The sequence below is a fragment of the Astyanax mexicanus genome, chromosome 1 (genome assembly GCF_023375975.1).
Source record: "Astyanax mexicanus isolate ESR-SI-001 chromosome 1, AstMex3_surface, whole genome shotgun sequence".
Taxonomy (NCBI): Eukaryota; Metazoa; Chordata; class Actinopteri; order Characiformes; family Acestrorhamphidae; genus Astyanax; species Astyanax mexicanus.
In genome coordinates this window covers 10848414-10868918 of record NC_064408.1, presented here as the reverse complement: position 1 = coordinate 10868918, position 20505 = coordinate 10848414, and the positions used below count along the sequence as shown (strand labels likewise).

Sequence of the window (20505 nt, the reverse complement as noted above, 5' to 3'; positions counted from 1 at the left end):
GGTAGTATTATGCTCTGGGGATGTTTTGCTGCCAGTGGAACTGGTTCTTTGCAGAAAGTAAATGGGATAATGAAGAAGGAGGATTACCTCCAAATTCTGCAGGAAAACTTAAAACCATCAGCCCGAAGGTTGGGTCTTGGGCGCAGTTGGGTGTTCCAACAAGACAATGACCCAAAACACACATCAAAAGTGGTAAAGGAATGGCTAAACCAGGCTAGAATTAAGGTTTTAGAATGGCCTTCCCAAAGTCCTGACTTAAACCCCATTGAGAACATGTGGACAGTGCTAAAGAAACGGGTTCATGCAAGAAAACCATCACATTTAGCTGAACTGCACCAATTCTGTCAAGAAGAGTGGTCAAACATTCGACCTGAAGCTTGCCAGGAGCTTGTGGATGGCTACCAAAAGCGCCTAGTTGCCGTGAAAATGGCCAAGGGACATGTAACCAAATACTAATGTTGCTGTATGTATATTTTTGACCCAGCAGATTTGGTGACATTTTCAGCAGACCCATAATAAATTTATGAAAGAACCAAATTTTATGACTGTTTTTTGTGACAAACATGTATGTGTTCCGATCACTCTATCACAGAAAAATAAGAGTTGTAGAACTTATTGAAAACTCAAGACAGCCATAACATTATGTTTTTTTACAAGTGTATGTAAACTTTTGACCACAACTGTATGTTCCTCACAGTGGAAACTGACAGGTTAAATCTCTGAGACAACTTTTTGTATCCTTCCCCTGAACAACTATGTTGAACAATCTTTGTTTTTAGATCATTTGAGAGTGTTTTGATGAGCCCATGATGCAATTCTTCAGAGGAGATTCAAATAGGAGAACAACTTGCAATTGGCCACCTTAAATACCTTTTCTCATGATTGGATACACCTGGCTATGAAGTTTAAAGCTCAATGAGGTTACCAAACCAACTTTGTGCTTCAGTAAGTCAATAAAAAGTAGTTAGGAGTATTCAAATCAATAAAATGATAAGGGTGCCCATACTTTTGGTTTAATGCATATTGCACATTTTCTGTTAGTACAATAAACCTCATTTCAATCCTGAAATATTACTGTGTTAATTGCTGTTGCAAACACCCAAATATTTAGAACTAAAAATGATTCATATGACTGATGACTGTAAAAGCAGCAGCTAGGCATGCTGGGACAGCTTCTACAAACATTAGTGAAATAATGGGTCTCGGGCTCTTAGGAGCTCAGTGAACTCCTCCAGCACAGTGGTACCGTGATAGGATGCAGCACCTGTGCAACCAAAAAGTCCAGTCGGGAATTTTCACTACTCACTACTAAATATTCCACAGCCAACTGTCAGTGATATTATAACACAGTGAAAGAGACTGGGAACTACAGTGACTCTGTGCTCTGTCAGTGTAAAATAACAGAGGGGGGTCAGCGGATGCTGAGGAGCACAGTGCACAGAGTTCACCAACTTCAGCTGAACTCAAAGATTTTTTTCCTATAGATACAAAAGGCCTTTTTCTCTCAAATTTTGTTCACAATTGGGTTTAAATCTGTGTTAGTGAGCACTTCTCCTTTGCTGAGATCAACCATTATTACATATTGATAATATCTGCAGTAATGCTGAGTTCAAGTGATGTTGGAAACTGGACAATAAAGTTTGTAGCACTAATATTATATATATATATATATATATATACACAATGTGGGTTTCTGACTTAAAATTAAGAAATAACGCACTAAAAGAGTCACAGCAGAAAGTTTGATGGAGTAATTGTTATTGTTTTCCACAATTAATTACAGATCCTCACCGGAAAACGATGACGCTGCGGTTTTCAGAAATGGTAGGATTTATTTCTAGATAAATATATGCTTTATCTCACTGAGTGTTTGTGTTGAAAGTGCTGGAACTGAGCAGAAAGTCCTTGTACTGAGTGAAACGTTTAGTAAATATGCACGCATTGGCCTGTGGGAGGCGCTGGTAACCAAAGTAAGATGGATAAACACTTCAGAAATGAGGAGCGTTTTCTAATATTTTAGATTAAAAAGATAAAATGTCTGTTTGTAAAATTGCGATTACTCCATTTTGAAAATCGCATTAAAACTGTCATTCAAATTAACCGAATAAAAATAAATTACAAGCCATCCTAATGCTGGTCTTCCAGGTAAAAACAAACCTTATGCTAGTAAGCCAGGTCTATTAGACAAATAACCAACCTGACTAAGCTGCTCGTCTAACTATGAACACTTTAAATATTAGCCATGTCTTTGTTGAGCTGATAAGAATGTTGGGATTTGTCAAAAGTAAGAGAAAAAGTGTATAAATCTGATTTTTGGATGAAATTTTGATGATATCGTTAGCTTGCTAAATCTGTTGTAAAACAGATTTGATGATGATGATGATGATGATGATAATGATAAAATCTACTCAGTCCCTCATTACAATACAGGAAGTGCAGCCTGAGTTGAGCAGTTGTGTAACCCCAGAGTGACACACACTTACACAAACACACTCACAACTCCCACTGAGAAACTCAAGCTGATGATTTAACAAGTCGAGTTTCCTCTGCTTTGGTGCTAAAGAGAGCGCAGAGTGTTGAGAGTGAGGCTGATGTCTGACAGAGTGAGCTACTTGATGGTAATATCTGCTGGATGGAGGGTCTAAGGCTGCATCCTGTGTAGGAGTGAGGCTATTTCCTGCTGCTTTGTGATGTTTCAGTACGGCTTGGTTCAGGGGGAACTGCGGTATGAGTTCAGCAGAAGGAGCATGCTCACTGTAACACTTTCTATATGTGGAAACGGGGCTATTTTTGTGCAGGGGATTGGTTTCTAAGACCTAGTTTAGCTGGAGCACGCCGCTGCATTGCAAATGACTTTCAGCGGAAATTGCTTAACCCCGGCAGTGCTGGCTGATTTCACATGCTGCTTCTGCTTCTGTGTGCATTTAAACCCCAATATCAGCTATAGGTGCACATTAGTATGACTAAATGCACCAATTAAAGAGCTCTCCACAAACTTGTACACTGCATAAAACTAACACTTAGCAAGTGAAATTATCTTATTTTGAAGCAATTAATCTTGGTTGTTTCTCTGATAAGAATTTTTGTTTTACTTAGAATATTCACCTTATTTTAGGTAATTTTAACTTTTTGATTTATGATTTTTGATTAATTTAAGTGTTACTTCAATTTTTTTGAGACTTTAAAATTGCTTATTTTAAGAAATCTTACTAGTAAAATTAGTTTGCAACATTGGCAGATTTATTTCCTTAATTTTAGCATACACAGCTTTGGAAAAAAAAAAGAAACACTTTAAAATAATGAGTTTCTTTGATTTTACCAAATTAAAAACATCTAGAATATAATCAAGAAGAAGATAGATGATCACTAGCCATCAAACCAAGCTGAACGGCTTGAATTTTTGCACCAGAAGAGGCATAAAGTTCTCCAAAAGCAGTGTGTAAGACTGGTGGAGGGGAACATGCCAAGATGCATGAAAACTGTGATTAAAAACCAGGGTTATTCCACTAAATGTACTGATGATCAGTGATGGTTTGGAGAGACATGTCATCTGCTGGTGTTGATCCACTGTGTTTTATTATCAAGTCTAAAGTTTTGTTTTGTTTTCCCACAAAATCTTGTGTTTGTGTGTGTGTATGTACTAATACACACCCATCGCAGATGTCCTGGAGGGGTGGGTGTCTCTCCAGTGAGTAGCTGCGTGTCAGGGCTGAGGATGTGTCCTCCAGGTTCTGGGGACTGTCCTGCAGTGAGGTGGCCCGCAGCAGGGGCAGGCTTTGGGGGGACAGGAGGCAGGTGGAGCCCCCCTGTCCGGCCTCTCCGCTCTCCTCCTCCAGGTCCTCGGCTGCCCTCCCGTCCGGCTGGGTCCCGCTGACCGACTCCTCCCCCTCCCCCTGCTCCTGCTCCTGCTCCTTAATCACCTGCACCTCCTCCAGTGCCTCGTTCTTCTCCTCGTCCTGCTCCTCCTCGTCCTGCTCCTGCTCGTCCAGCACCCACGCCTCGCCCGACTGACCCTCGCCAGACTTGCTCTCTGCATCCTGGATGGACTTCTGGTAGAGCTCAGAGAAACTCCTGTAAACACACGTATAAATACAGAGGTCAGAAAAAATTAAATAAAATTATTAAGATTTGGACCAATCACAGTAAGGGGGTAGGTTTGTGTGGAGCCTGTACACTCTAAAAAGTGATTAACAAGTTGAGTGAACTTACCGTCCAGTACAACTCAATAAAATGAGTTCAGAGGACTTAAACATTCTTGTTTAGCCAATTAACCCTTGTGTGGTGTTCGGGTCTGTGGGACCCGTTTTCATTTTTCATCAAATGATACTAAAAAAGTATTTTTTCTAACTCAAACTCATTGGCATTGGATCATTTTTTGTGAAAAACGTATATCAAAACACATTTTCAATAAACACACACTGTACACCCCCCCCCCCCACACACACACACACATTTATATTACATACAGTATGTTTGGCCGAGGGCTAATAAACATTGCTTCATTTGTAAATTTGAAACTAAACAAATTTTCTACTCATATCTTGAGTTTAATTCATTTTCTTTTACATTTTATTAAAAAACAAAAAAAAGAGTAGCAATTTTTGAAAGAAATGTAACATAAGAAAGGTAAAGGGCAAATATTAACCATGTAAGCTGTTTATATTGCTTGCAATTTAGGTGAAGCAAGCATGTGTAAAGCATTTTAATGTAAAATTGCTTAATTTCGCTGAATTAAATACAAGTAACAAAGTAAACGAGTAACAAAAATATGAACACCACACAAGGGTTAAAAAAATGTGACTTCAACCAACTTTTACCATTCTGCCAAGTATATGTGCCAAGGATCTTCTTACTGTGTTGGTTTATACAGCTTTCCCATAGGCTCCTGGCACCATATATTTGCATACTGGGTGTGGCCTCCTCCTTATTTATCATTTTTGTGTTGTCTGTTGCCCAAAACTACCTTATCCTAGTCGTACTTTAATGTAATATATATATATATATATATATATATATATATATATATATATATATATATATATATATATATATATATGTTGATTGCCAGGCCTCAGTGTTGTAGGCTGTAAGAGCAAGTTACCTTTATTCTGTGTTCCTAGTTTTTACAGTATGTTGGCTTAAAGGTACGGAGTTCACTCTTATGCAGCCCTAGTATTATGCTGTCAATATTAGCAGTTCTATACAAATACATATATAAACACAAATAGAAACACAGAAAAGAAAGCTGAAATGATTAAAATTTGGACCAATCACAGTCAGGGGGGGAGGTCTCAAAATAACTTGGTGGGAAACTGAACCAATCACAGTCAGAGAAAAGGTCTCAGAATAAACAAGGTGGTGATTGGTACCAGTTATACTCAGTGAAAGGTGTCAATACAAGTCAAGTGGTGATTGGGACCAATCCCAGTTAAAGGGAGGTCTCATACCACACTTACAGTGATGTTACCACAGTTACAGTTATTTGATCTCTTGATGATTTGGTAAGTTTTCCCACTAACAAAGACATGAACAGTCTATAATTTTAACCGTAGGGTAATTTTAGCAAAAATATGGTCTCCTCATTTACCTCATTCCTCATCTCTGCTGCAGCTGAAATCAATAATTGGACAGTTTGTGTGGAGACTGTGTAATGTACGGAATCAGATCCTCGCAGGTTAAAAGGTTAATGTGATTCAGAATAAAAACCCTGTGAAAATAAGTGGTTTTGAGGCGCATGAGTATTGTATGAATTGTTTGAAGTGGAGAACAAGAGTGTTTACTGAGCCACACAAACTGAAAGGGATGGTTTTTTTTGTCTGTTTGTGCAATCAATCCGGTTGTCAGATATTTCAACATTTTTCCACCCTAATGAGGCATCCCTCTGAAAGATAGTGGAGCTCGTGCATGCGCTGCTGGCAGCGTGCGGCTATTTTTATCCCCACTGTCACTGTTTCGTCAGGTTTAGTAATTCACAAACGCTGCACTAGGCTGCATTAGGCCCGTCCATCTGCCCAACAACCGCACAGTTTCACTGCAGCCTCTCTCTGTCTATCTATCTCTCTATCTCTCTTTTCTGTGTTTGTGTGGACTCTATGTGTGCGTGTGTGTTAGAATGAGTGTGTGTGTGTGGGGTGAGCCTCAGTGCGCACTGTTAAACATCATTAGTAGAATTGATTAGTGGTTGTCCAGCTGGTGGAATGGCCGGTTGAAACAACGTCATTAACAATACAATACAAACTGACCCTGTGCTCTTCTGTCCTCCTCCTCCGAGTGTTCCTCTCTCCCTCCATCTGCTCCGCACCTCTCCCTCCATCCCTCCATCCATCCATCCCTCCCTCTCTCACTCTATCTGTCTGTCCATGCTTTTACTCAACACCCCATCACACCCCCCACACATCCACTTCTCACTCCCCCACGCTGTCCAGAGTGTCATGTCCACACTGCAGCACATTAGGAGCTATAGCATCGTGTCCCATGACTTTTGCCTTGTCCTAAAGCTAAAGACTGCTGCACTCATCCACAGCACTGAATGTAAATGTAATTTTGATTTCTGCTGAAGAGTGTGAAAAGTATCTCTATTTATTACTCTGTATGTAAAAGTATACTCTAAATACTAGAGTTTAAAACACTTCTGTAGTAGTTAAAGTATCAACTCAAGATTTTTACTCTTCAAGTAAAAGTGTAAAAGTACTGGATTCAAAATGACTTAAAGTATAAAAGTAAAAGTAATGTAAAATGGGGAAAAAATAAAGCCATTAAGAACAAAAGCCACGCCCACAGATTCCTACAGTTCACTACCTCCCCTCCCCAAAACACATTTTTCTAAAAGCCATAATGACTATAATGTTCTATTATTAAAATGATAATGTTGATAATATAATTTGGGATGCACTAGGCCAGGGAAAATAGAATGAAAGTTGGCCCGCTGTTAAGCAGGTTTATATAATGTGAGATTTAAAGTTTGAACGCTAGGTGTCAGAAACGAGACACAGAGTCTAAAAGCGGAGAGAGTGCGCATTTCTAGCGCAGAAAAACGGGACAAAGAGTCTAAAAGCGGAGAGAGTGTGCATTTCTAGCGCAGAAAAACGGGACAAAGAGTCTAAAAGCGGAGAGAGTGCGCATTTCTAGCGCAGAAAAACGGGACAAAGAGTCTAAAAGCGGAGAGGGTGCGCATTTCTAGCGCAGAAAAACGGGCCAAAGAGTCTAAAAGCGGAGAGAGTGCGCATTTCTAGCGCAGAAAAACGGGACAAAGAGTCTAAAAGCGGAGAGGGTGCGCAGTTCTAGCGCAGAAAAACGGGACAAAGAGTCTAAAAGCGGAGAGGGTGCGCATTTCTAGCGCAGAAAAACGGGACAAAGAGTCTAAAAGCGGAGAGGGTGCGCATTTCTAGCACAGAAAAACGGGGCAAAAGAGTCTAAAAGCGGAGAGGGTGCACAGTTCTAGCGCAGAAAAACGGGACAAAGAGTCTAAAAGTTGCCGTAATTAAGGAGTTTAATATTAAGAGACATCATGAAATTAAACATCAATTTGAAAAATCTTAGTTTACACAACACTGTCAAAGATAAAGATAATAAGTCAAGTAAAATGGTAAGTAAATGAAGTAATCAGGAAAAAAGTATTATTTAAAGTGGTATATTTCATTATTTGTTTTATTACAGAGTCTGTGGCCCGTGACTTCAAATATATTTCTCCTTCTGGCCCCCAACAAAAAAGTTTGGACACCCCTGCACTAGGCTGTTCCCAGTTTCAGCTGCATATACAGTATGCTGATTGTAAATGAATGTATTTTAGTAGAATAAAGTAAATATATTAAAGAAGCTTAGTTGGACTGGAGTTTGTCTGGAGATCTCTTGAGTCTCTGCACGGATCATCATCATACTAGACTACATACGTCTGCTATGTTCTTGCTGGAGTTTGGGGGGGGGGGGGACGTGCGCAGATGTGATGGATCACAGTATAAACCTTTAGGGAGTCGGAATGGTATATCTTTATACTTCTCTACATCCAATCACAATCAGATTCTCTCTATCTGGATGGAGAGATTTATCTGGATAGGGGGTTTTATTGAACGATGAGAAGCCGGAATGAAAACGAGCTGAAATGAAACAGGAGTAATGAGGCTATTTTTATTAAAATGTAAGGAGTAGAAAGTTCAGATAATTGTGTGAAATTGTAAGAAGTAGAAGTAAAGAAATTACTCCAGTAAAGTATAAATAACCAACATTAATTAACATAATAAAAAAAAAATTGGTACTTAATTATTTGTCACCTCTGGACACTACCAGTCACAATCATTACCCCTCACATCAGCAGCCCTCACTCCAACTACAGTAATTCAGGTAACGCCATGCCGGCCAGTATTCAGCCTTACTCACAAGATAACACCTCACAACTTATACAAGTTTGGGTGTTCCCGAGCTGCCCCCTGAAGTAACACTTCATGCTCAGTTATCATACTACTACTGTCCCGTGACTTTTGGCACCACAGTGTATTGGCACTGTTCTAATTCTTATTATATATAGTCTTTTGTTTGACTTTATTGTTTCTCCTTATGGATTATATTAATAATTAGTAAAATAATTCTTCTGTTTTGCTCTCTCTCTCTCTCTCTCTCTTTCTTTCTCACATCTGTCATCCGCTACCCCGATCACTCTTCCACCACAAAATTAATATGCCTTCCACCGACCCCCTCCTCCTCCCTCATCCATCCATCCATCCGTCCATCTATTCCCAGCCTGATCCACTCCATCACTCACTTTACACGCTTCACGTACAGCTCTACCTCTCTCTCTCTCTTTCTCTCTCTCTCTCTTTCCTCAACTCTTATCTCTGCATTTTTCGTTGCCTCAGGGCCCCCCTACCAACATCAATCACATCCCAGTCCCCCAAAATCCACTTTTCCACTTTCACAGAGACATCCATCACTCCATCCTCTCCACTGAGCACAGTCTTTCTATTCCACTATTCTCTTTCTCTTTCTCTCTGTTTCTCTCTTATTCTCTTTTTCTATCTTTCTCTTTTTCTCTCTCTAACTCTCTCTTCTTTACTTTCTCTCTCTTTTTCTCTCTCTCTCAGTCTCTTTCTCTTGTTAACTCTTACTCTCTCTCACACACTTCTCCTTCCTCTCTTTTTCTCTTTCTCTCTATCTCTCACACACACTTTCTCTCTCTTTTCTCTGTCTGTCTCTCTTTCTGTCACTCTTACAAACTCTCTACCTCTGTCACTCTCTCACTATCTTTCTCTCACACTCTCTTTTTCCCTCTCTCTCTCTCTTTCTTTCTCTCTAACTCTCAGTCTCTCACACACTCTCTCCCTCTCTCTTTCTCTCTCACACTCTCTCCTTCTTACTCTATCACTCTCTGTTTCTCACTCACTCTCTTTCTCTCTCTCATAGACTCTCTCTTTATCTCTCTCTTTCTCTCTCTCTCTAACTCTCTCACTCATACTCTATCTCTGTCTTTTTCTCTCTGTCTCTCTCTCTTGCTCTCTTTCTCTCACTCACTCTCATTCTCACACACTTTCTTGCTCTCCTTCTGTCTCTCTCACTATCTGTTTCTCACTCACTCTTACTCTCTCTTTAACTCTCTCTCTCTCTCTCTCTCTCTGCCTATTTCCTCCTCTCCTTCACACCTTCCAAAATTCTGTTGTTCTCAGGTTACCTCACTGATTCCAGCACTCTTGAACTTGATACTAAAGGAAAGTCTGCCAGTAGCTAAATATCATATGCTCTGTATATTTGTATTCGTTTTATAATTAAAGATGTCCCAACTCAGCTTTTTGTCTCTGATCCAATCAAAGTACATTAAAGAATCAGGATGTACTATATATTCTGTATTAACTCAAAAAATGATCAGGATGTATTATAATGTTGTAAACGTGTGACATACTATACTAATGGTTTGTTTCTCACATAACATTCCCAGCTAGACTAACTAATACTAATACTGACATTATGAAAACGTTAACAGCAACATTCCCAAACCTAAAAACTAAAACATTGACACAAGTGACATTGCAGCGATGTTACCAGATAGTTTAAAAAGTTAGATTAAAAGAGACAAATTGACTGCACTATGTAACTTCGGTGAAGTGGAACGGTGTTGGATCTATATCTCTCAGCTTGTCCAGAAATGCATGTGTAAAGCGTGTCCTGTCATTGGGGCATAAAGCACATTTAAAACCTTTAACAACTGTAGGAGCCCAAGAGCACACTATAATGCTTCTTTAAATAGCCAAAAACCTTTTTTATTCCGGCCACTCTGGTCACTCCATGGACACTATCTATCTGTCTGTCTGTCTATCTATCTATCTATCTATCTATCTATCTATCTATCTATCTATCTATCTATCTATCTATCTATCTATCTATCTATCTATCAAATAGCCTTCAGTGAATCCTCTGGGGTCAAAAAATTGTGACGCCATGTTTCTATTGTTTTCTATTAATGTTTTCTAAGAATGATATCAGTAATGTTTAGAAAAAGTTCTACTAACCAAAAACTATTAGCTGGGCATGTAGATTGTATATTTTTGAGAGGAGATATTTTATTATGGTTTGAAGCTAAAACAAACTACTACTATTTAATTTTAAGTGCAAAAAAAAAAGGATATTCTTGCAGAACAGCGTACATGCATTATTATACTCTAAATTAATGGCGCAGAACAGCCAAGAACACGGGATTAAAGCACTGCGCCATGTGTTACACTGATTACACCGCAGCCAGACAGCAGCTGTTTCCTCTCTCTCACCTGCGTGGCTTGCCGTTCTCGTCGGGCGGGATGACGGTGATGTGGATTTTGTGGGCGTTGCGCAGCAGCTTGCCTCTGTCCTCCTGACTGAGGTGGACCAGCGGCTGTCCACACAGCCTCACCACCCGCGCCCCCAGCTGCAGCCCACCGCTCTCAGCGTAGCAGAACCTCTGCAGATCCGTCACGAAGCCCTCCTCGCTCATCAGGAAGCCCGGCTGACCCACGCTGTCACGCAGAGGGGTCACCTCTCGCGCCTCGCAGCCCCTCGTCACCAGCTGCAACACAGGACACGACTGTTACAGTATGTGTGCTCAGGTACTGTACTCTACACTCATGTAAAGACACATAAAGAATCTTGTAGTAACTTAAAAGTGTTAAACAAAAACCAAGCAGTTTCTGAGGCTGGTAACTCTTGAACTTATCCTGTACAACAGAGGAAACTCTTGCTCTTCCTTTCCTGTGGCGGTCCTGATGAGTGCCAGTTTCATAATATCATTTTTAAAGGTCTTTGCAACGACTGCACTTGAGGATACTTTCAAAGTTCTAGAAATTTTACCAATTGGCTGATCTTCATTTCTTAAAGTATTTTTTATTCTTTACTTAGTTGAGTAGTTCTCAATCCTCATATTATAAATTTGAACATTACTCAAATAGAGCTCTAACTCTACCTCTTCACTACTTTACAACTGATGCTCTCAAACACATTAAGAGACAAGAAATTCAAGTAATTAACTCTTGAAGCCTGAATTCCAGGTGACTCTACCTCATAAAACTGACTGAGAAAATCCAGCTAAGATGTGCAAAACTGTCCAATCTAAGCAAGAGGTGCTACTTTGAAGAATCTAAAATCTAAATAAATAATTACATATGTTTTATGTATTAAATTTCAGTGCAGAAAAAGGGTTATTGTTTGGAGTGATGGAGAGCCATTAAAGAATTATGGGATGAGTTATAAATAATAATAATTAGGCAATAATACACTCGAGGTTCGTGCTATAACGTGTAATATTTGCACTGCTGTGCTACAGTCGTATATTACACCAATATATAACACCAATATTACACGTTATAGCACAAACCTCGAGTGCATTATTGTGATTTTACCACAGTTCCATTATCACTGTTTATTAAGAGATTTTAAAGAGTTAAAGAGGACTATAAAATACTATCTGTTTGGTTATAAAAACGTATAAAAGTTAAAATAGTTCCATTGCTGCTCTGTTTGTAGCTGCACTGTTTGGCTGGTAAGCGCTGCATTGTTGCTAGGTTACCTGTATATGTAGCTTCAGTTACAGTGCATTACCAGCTGATAACCGCACTTATAGAACACCTCTCAGCCAATCACACTGCAGGGTCAGAATTAACTGTGGTCAATTAATTTTTACTAAGCTTTTTGTGCACTTTTTTTAAGTTATTAATGCCTCACTTTAAATGTCAGGTCTCTCTGGAGTCTAGCAAGGAGGTGTGGAGCTACTTTGAGCTGGATAACGGTGAAAAAGCGATTTATCGGGACAAATTATGCCCCGTGTCACCCAGTCTGAAGGGTGTTTGGACAAACTGTTAACATTTCTGGATCTCAGAACGCTGTGGGAGAATAAAGGTGTGCTATTCATCAAAGAAAGTACTTTTTATCATGTTTTACTACAACAAAAGTCCATTTTACACCAGAGTTCTCCTTTAATTCCAAGTCATTAATTTGTTGATTCTCACCTCGAGTCTTTGCACCACCTCTTTAATATCCTCCGCCTGATTTTGCGACACCGTGATGGACACCGCATCCCCCCTCTCGTAAAAGATGTCCAGGCAAGGACCGCCTGTAACTCCCACTTCAGTCACCGCCTTCCAGCCAATCACGTCACGGCAGGAGCAGTTGAAGACCACCCTCTTGGTGCATCGCTCGATCAGCACCACCGATTCGGCAGAAACACCCAGCAGGCAGGGCAGCTTGGGCCCACAGTTTTCCTGAGTGGCGCAGACGGCCCACACCAGGGCCCCGGCGCTGTGGAGCTCTGCCCCCTTGGCCCCCTTCTGCTTGTCCTTGCGCTTGCCCCCCAGCGACAGCAGGGGGAACTTGGTGGAGGAGTCGATGGGCGTGGTGGTGACGTAGTTCTCCGCCAGGTCCTTCAGGTACTCCTGCCGCGTTCTGGTTGCCATGGAGCGAAACTTCTCCGACTTCTCGGCTGCGTTCTCGGCGTTGATGGCTTTGGCCAGCAGGAAGTCCCGAAAGGCTGGCGTGCGGGGGAAGCGGGCACCCTTGGGGAACAGGGGGCCGAAGAGAGGGATGTCCTTAGAGCGAGTTACAGCGACTCTAAGAAAGAGAAAGAGAGATTGAGAGAGAGAGAGAGAGAGAGAGAGAGAGAGAGGAATTAGACATTGTCATTAAACTATACCCAGGAAGTGGTTTATATTATTCAGTATATATACTGTATTTTCTCAACTAGAAGGCGCACTATTAATGAACTCTGTCTATTTTATGGTCTACTTTTATACATAAGGCGCACTGAATTGTAAGGTGCATTTTAAGAGACACTGGAAAGGATGCCTACATCAAAGTGAGCAAGGGTGTCGCCATGTTTCCCTTCTAATGGGAAGCGCCTAAGTAAACAAAACTGTAATTCTTATAAAAAACATTTTCTTTCAAAGTCAAACGAGTGCTGGATTTTAATCTACACAGATTTCTCTCCTGAAAACTGTTTATTTGGGTGAATAAAGCACTTCTGTTTATTTACAGTAAGCTCAGATTTCCAAAGTTTTGTCTATGGGTGAGTTTTTAATTAAGTTTCTCCAGCACTAAGGCTGGGTGCAGCAGCATTAGCATTAGCTGCTAACCACAATCCTAGCAGCGTAAATGATGCCCGATAGCGCTAGACTGAGGAAACCTGAGTGTTACCAGGGTGCTATTAGCTAGCAGTTTGTCCAATATATTGATAATAGTCCAATATACTCACCTCTGAATGATGAAAGAGCTAGTGCTGCTGTTAGCAGCTGATGCTAATACTGGTGCACCCAGCAGTAGTGCTGGAGAAACTTCATTGAAAACTCACCCTTATAACGCAGTAACTTCAACAGAGTGGCTTTACTGCTTCTTATAGTCTGAAAAATATGGTACTCTAAATTGTCTCTGTACAGTACAACAACTGAGCCCTTTTTAGTACTGCAGTCCTGAAATTTCAGTACTTAGTCCTTAAACCACAGACTACTGGAACCATGTCCTGTGGTCTGATGAGACCAAAATAAACTTGTTTGGCTCAGATAGTGTCCCACAAGTGTGGTGGCAGCCTGGTGAAAAGTACAAAGACAACTTTCCCTTGTCTACAGTGAAGCACGGTGGTGGTAGCATCATGGTCTGGGGCTGCAGGAATGCTGCCAGCATTGGGAATTCCAACATGTTCTGTGACATTCTGAAGCAGATCATGAAAACTGCATACCTTTGACAACTGGGCACCATGGAGGTTTTCCAACAAGATAACGACCCCAAAGTGACAAAGTTAAAATGACAACTGCCTTGCTTAGGACGCTTATGATTAATTGAGCACCTGTGGGGCATCCTCAAGTAGATGGTTGAGGAGCACAAGGTGTCCAACATCCACTACCAGCTCCATGATGTCATTATGGAAGAGTGGAAGATGATTTCAGTAGAAATTAGTTTGGCTTTGTTTGGTTCCATGCCCAAAAGGGTTATGGCAGTGGTAGATATTAAAGATAACACACAAAATATTGAGTGAGACTTTGGGCACAATTTGGACATGTTCTCTGTGTGAGATGTGCAGGTTATACTCACTTTTTAATGGATACCCAATGAAATACTGTATCTCTAAGCTATTAGCCCCAATAATAGACAAGGGCTTTAGAAGTCCCTACTTATTTTTCAATATTTCTCTTTTCTCTCCATTTTATGGTCATTTTCCAAAATGTAACGTGATTAGAGACCTCACTAATAACATCCCGTCATACTGTCACATTCTCCACTCCACCGTTAAACACATCCTGACTGATGCAAATTTTGCCTGAAGAAAGAACAATCTTAATTTTCTAGTAGCGTGCTGCCAAACTGGCAACCATGACTTGACTCGGGCCTACTGGGCACAAAAGGCTTTAGAGTTAATGTAATTTCCAAGGCAAATCAGTACAAGGAAACCGACAGCTTTGGGTCGTTTGAGTTCCCATAATTCATTTGTTTGTGCATGTTGAGCTAATTAGTGGAAGACCTAAAAATACGTTTAGGGTGCGGGAAATTCACACAACCCAAAGCAATAACTCTTTACAACACATTTCTGTTCTGTTCATTCTGTTACTCTGGTGATAGCTCATGTACTGATTTGGTTTTGGTCACATATTTGAGTTTATATTATTATGTTATTCTTATTTAATTGATATTATTTTTTTTGATTATTGCTAATCCCTGCCTTGTCCCTAATGATTTTGGGTAGACCCCTATAGTAAGTAGGGCTTAGATTGGGCCCGAGCATGTGCGCATTCTCCCTGAGCCCAAATTAAACCCCACATTTTCTTTTAGTAAGTAGAACGTTAAAACTGAGCTTTTTAAAAACATTGTCAGGCTAAATTAGTGAAATCTGTTCAGAATAATGTTAAATAACATTGCAACACTGAAGAAGCTTAGACCTATTACTTAAAGCAGCACTAGGTAGGATTTCCTTGATTTTTGATCTTTTTAAACAAGTAAAATTACAGCTTGAAACTCACTGCAGCACTGCATTGGGGTGTAATAGGAGGAATAGCGGTGCTCTCGTGTCTGTGCCGGAGCTCCTCTGAGCTCAAACAAGACTCTGTAAGTTTTCCGTGGCGGCCGCGACCAACGCTTGCGAGAACTGCGACCTGCTTTCCGACCTTTAGTTCTAACAGTTCTACAATTACTACTGCTTCATTCAAGCTGGAAAGTGACCGAATATGTCTGTGAAAGCCAGAAAACGAGAAAGAGAAACTAATCCACCTGAAACATTTATTACACTCTACAACTGTAGGGGGAGCCCCTAGTGGAGCTTTAAGAAAATGTTTATTAAGAACAGATCTCCTAAAGATTAAATCATGAACAATGTGAACAATGATCCACAGGCCTAAACGTCTGTAAAACTGAATGAATTTTCACTAATCTAACATAATTTAACAAGGTTTAAGAATAGAAAATAAAAATTTTCTATTTGTGACCGCCACTAAGGTGGCCGCCACCTTAGAGCCTACAGCGATCTAATCCTCCTTACCTGTAATAGGTGTTTTCAGAGCAGGGCTCGTGCACCCGGACGATGATGAAGACGTGCTGGAAGTGGGATCGGATGGCTTTGGGGGTGAAGGGCAGCGCCCCAGGCTCCTGGAAGACTATCGTTACTATATCATTTCCTATGTGTCTTTTCCTCAATAGCTGTAGAGAGATATTAAAACAGATGTTTGTTAATCCATTAAGCTGCAAGATCCTGTTTCTAACTCATTATAACTTGCATATAGATGAAATATTAGTTTTAATGTAATAATAACTGATAATCAACTTGGTTGAGTAATATGAGTAAGATTAAGCCCTACTTTACAAAGGCAAAGAGAAGACAACCACAATTATCCTTTATGTTCGATACAAATGAACAAATTTAACTTCTGTCTTTAACCCATTGGTGCAGTGAATAGACACATACACAGTAGTATATCAGAATATAAGAAAATAAAAGCGTGCCCTGATTGGCCCATTGAATTAAACAACGTGTGATAATAAGGGTTAGCAGAATTCTTGACTAGACCAAGTTAACCAATTTAAAATTTTAAGTTGGTTGATTTTAAATTGTTTTACACTGTGTTGTAGGCTGCAAGAGCAAGTTACCATATTCACTGTCACTATGTGACGACATAGACTGAAGTGAGATGATTCCAGAATAAAATTTAGGAGTGACTTAGTGATGTACAGTGAAATACAAGCTCAGGTAAATACCAGAGACAAGTCTAACCAAAACATAAGAGCCAAATACACAATCCTAAGGGGTAAGCTGTAGACAAAAAAGGTGAGAAACCAGAGCAAAAACACCAAGGTAAACTAGCAAAAATAGTTCATACACAGAAATACAAAATCAAATAAATAACACTCTGCATGCAGCTGAAACAACAAGGGCAATATTTTACAAAAGACAGAACAAACAGACCGGTATGTATATGTATATGTATGAAAAAACAGCTGAAAGGAATCAAAACTCAGGTGAGACTGATCTGCCAATCTGGTGCTGATTGGCTGGCTGAGACACATGACTGAGGAGTGCATTCTGGGAATTGGAGTTTGTGAAGGTGGAAAAGTCTGCAGAGTAATTGGAAGGCATGACACACTACACATTTTTTATTATTATTTTTCTGCTGAATCAGAAAGTAAGATTGAGAAAAGTTCATAAGCTGAACAAAATTAATGTGGGTAAAACTATACTTAGATATACTTAGACCTTTTCAAAAATCTTATTTTTCACACTATAAGGCGCATGTAAAAGCTTTTAATTGTCCCAAAATCCACAGTGTGCCTTATAATCCAGTGCACATTATGTATGAATTTTAACAGTCAGGTATTAAGGAGCAGTAAAGCCACTCCCCTGAAGTACAGAGTTATACAGGAGTATAACGTTCAGATATGAGTATATTGGACTGTAGTCTGCGTGTTTAAAATAAGCTACATTGGATGAACCGCTAGCTGATATCACATTGGCTTACTGGAACACTCAGGGTTCCTCAGTGTAGCCCTGTTGGGTGGCATTTAGTAGCGCTAAGTGCTGCTAACCACGGCTAGCGGTGCTGCTGACTGTGCTGTTGAAAAGCTTACTGTAAATAAACAGAAGTGTTTTACTCACCCAAATAAACAGTGTTCAGAAGAGAAATCTGAGTAGATTAACATACAGTTCTCGTTTAACTTTGAAAGAAAATGTTTTTTTTAAGAATTACAGTTTTGTTTACGTAGTCGCTTTATAATCCGGTGCGCTTTATGCATGAAAATAGACCAGAATTATAATACAGTGCGCCTTATAGTCTACAGTAATACAGTAATCATTTATTACTACCACAGCAGGAAAATTTACAATGATTTCCATTAGAAGTTAAAGAGGTTTTTAACCATTCTTTCTTTATATTTGCCATCTTAAAACCTATCCGGACAGGATTAGTTTCTCAGGGGGTCCTTGGGTAATTTTCTATTGTATGTGGGTCCTCTGTGATTATATTCCCGTCTGGATTATCTACTGTTTTTCGCTGAACTCCGTGGTGCTCCGGTAATTTTAATCTCACCCCCGGATCCACATCTCATCACCTTTTCATTTCATCACCTCACATTTAATAAAATAGCTATTTGTCCACTGCCATGCACTGTAATTACACTTCGGGCGTGTGCGTTTCCACGGAGATCCATGTATGTAAACCCAACAGCGAGTGGAAATGGAGGAGCTACTGAACTCACTGGTCCTCCTGTTTTTTTTTCAATTGCAGTCTGGATGCAAAGGTTTCATCACTGAGTAGAGCTTTAGAGGTTCAAGTGTGCTTTATTTTGCATGGCATTGACAAAATGTTGGAAGTGCTCCAGATTCAGCCTGCTATTACCATTTCAGGTTCTTCAGCACTTCACCTTACAGGACTTTATAAGACATAAAACACTGCAGTGTGAAAGCACTTCAAAGGGATTTCAGGTCAGAAGGCCACTCTTGAACAGCTTGAAGTGTCTGTTAGAAGAGCTCTTATCCTGCCTGAAAAAGTTTATCTCTGTCTTTTTTTAACTGGAGTGCAGCCAAAGACCACCACTAATGATGCTGACGTCCTGTCAGCGCAGCCCAGGTCAATGTCCGCGGCTTTCTAAAATGCTATCTGATGCCTGATAGCGTTAAATAATGCCGAACATAAGATAGACCGCTCGTCTAATCATGGCTTCAATCGTACGGCCTGTTAGCAGCGATTATGATGATTATCAGCTTGTTACTGTGTGTATCTGTGGGTGGGCATCTGTTGCGTATGCTTTGCGGTTAACGGTGTTAATGAATTGCTCCTGGTTGTTTATCGGTGGTGGGGTTTACCTGTTGCGTGTTGTTGGCGGTGTAGGGGAGCATGGTGGAGACGTGGAACATGATCTCGTAGTCCTGATAGCGTGTGTATAGGGAGTGTGTACCCGTGGAATCAGCTGTAGAGAAAAAACACACAAATATAAAAACCCTGTATTGTATACAATGACAAGCTGGCAGAAGTAATTGGGCAGCAGTATATACACAAGTGCATCTAAAACAATTAATATCATTGAAAGTTACTTTATTTCTGTAATTCAGTTCAAAATGTGAAACTCATATATTATATACAGCTCTGGAAAAAAATAAGAGACCACTTAATGATTATGTTTTACATTGATTTCACCTAATTGAAAACCTCTGGAATATAATCAAGAGGAAGATGGATGATCACAAGCCATCAAACCAAACGGAACTGCTTGATTTTCTGCACCAGGAGTGACGGCATAAAGTTATCCAAAAGCAGTGTGTAAGACTGGTGGAGGAGAGCATGCCAAGATGCATGAAAACTGTGATTAAAAACCAGGGTTCTTCCACCAAATACTGATTTCTGAACTCTTAAATCTTTATGAATATGAACTTGTTTTCTTTGCATTATCTGAGGTCATTTTACTCAAACATATACCTATTGGCAGTGTGCCAAATCCTGCTGGAAAATGAAATCTGCATCTTTATAAAAGTTGTCAGCAGAGGGAAGCATGAAGTGCTGTAAGTGCTTGATAATAAAACACAGTGGATCAACACCAGCAGATGACATGTCTCTCCAAACCATCACTGATTGGTGGAAACTTCACACTAGACCTCAAGCAGTTTGGACTGTGTGTCTCTCCACTCTTGAATTATCAAAATTTGAGCAGCCTGATGGATGCCAGGAATAAACTAATCAATATGTATTATTAATCCAATTGGGATGCAAATACTAAAAATGTGATAACTACCAGAAGAAGTTGAGTTAACTTTACATTTTTTACAGTGTGTTGTAGGCTATAGGCTTAAACTAGCTGAATGTAGCATTTATTAGTGGGCGTGTCCGTGTACAGTTGGATACACAGTGTTCTATGTGTTTAGGGCAGTGTGTTCTCTCACTCTTGGTGTCGAGTTGCGCTCTGTATTTCTCCCAGCCTTTCAGTCGTACTCTCTCTCCCAGCAGATCCAGGAACTCGTCGAAGGCTTCTCCAGCGCTCTCATTATTATACATGTCCTCCTCCGTGCTCTGCCCCGCCCTGCAGTACATCACTCCAACCTTACGCTGGAAATTCAGCTGCACAACACGAAAAACACAAGAATATATATTTTAGTATGGATTAAAGAAGGGCACAAATACAGAAGAAAACAGAAGAAGTTCAGATTTTGGATATTAAACCATGTTATTTGCTTTCTCACAGTAATGGGTAACAGTATAAGGAAACTGATCATGTCTCTGTATTGAGAAAAGCTAGGATATGTTTGAAGATACACAATGGAAACTATAGAGGTTTTACATAAAAAAATATGCTTTAAATATTTTTTTGAACATTTCTTTCTTACATATTTGTCCATTTCTTTCAAATCTCAAACACTGTAAAATTGTGTTCAATTGGTGTAAAATAACATTAGAAATGTGCAACAATTGTGCATTTAACTCAGAATTGTGCAGTGAAACAAATGATCTTGGTTGTTAATGTAAAACAATTTTACAAATTTTACCAGCAATATAAACATTTAGTGTTACATTATTCATAATTTATAAATACTTTCAA

At 39.8% G+C, this 20505-nt stretch overlaps 1 protein-coding gene across 5 annotated transcripts in view; it reads right to left on the bottom strand.

The window, feature by feature from the left end:
- The window catches only part of zmp:0000001168 (signal-induced proliferation-associated protein 1), a 131912-nt gene that overhangs the window by 26945 nt on the left and 84462 nt on the right, over window positions 1–20505 (bottom strand). For all 5 annotated transcript variants that reach the window (XM_022665781.2, XM_022665785.2, XM_049466808.1 and 2 more), the window contains exons 5-10: window positions 19853–20027; window positions 18782–18885; window positions 15968–16125; window positions 12459–13056; window positions 10749–11023; window positions 3652–4071 (exon numbers count right to left, since the gene is read on the bottom strand). In XM_022665781.2, coding sequence (XP_022521502.2) covers window positions 3652–4071; window positions 10749–11023; window positions 12459–13056; window positions 15968–16125; window positions 18782–18885; window positions 19853–20027 — 1730 coding nt within the window. The remainder of the gene's footprint in view (window positions 1–3651; window positions 4072–10748; window positions 11024–12458; window positions 13057–15967; window positions 16126–18781; window positions 18886–19852; window positions 20028–20505) is intronic.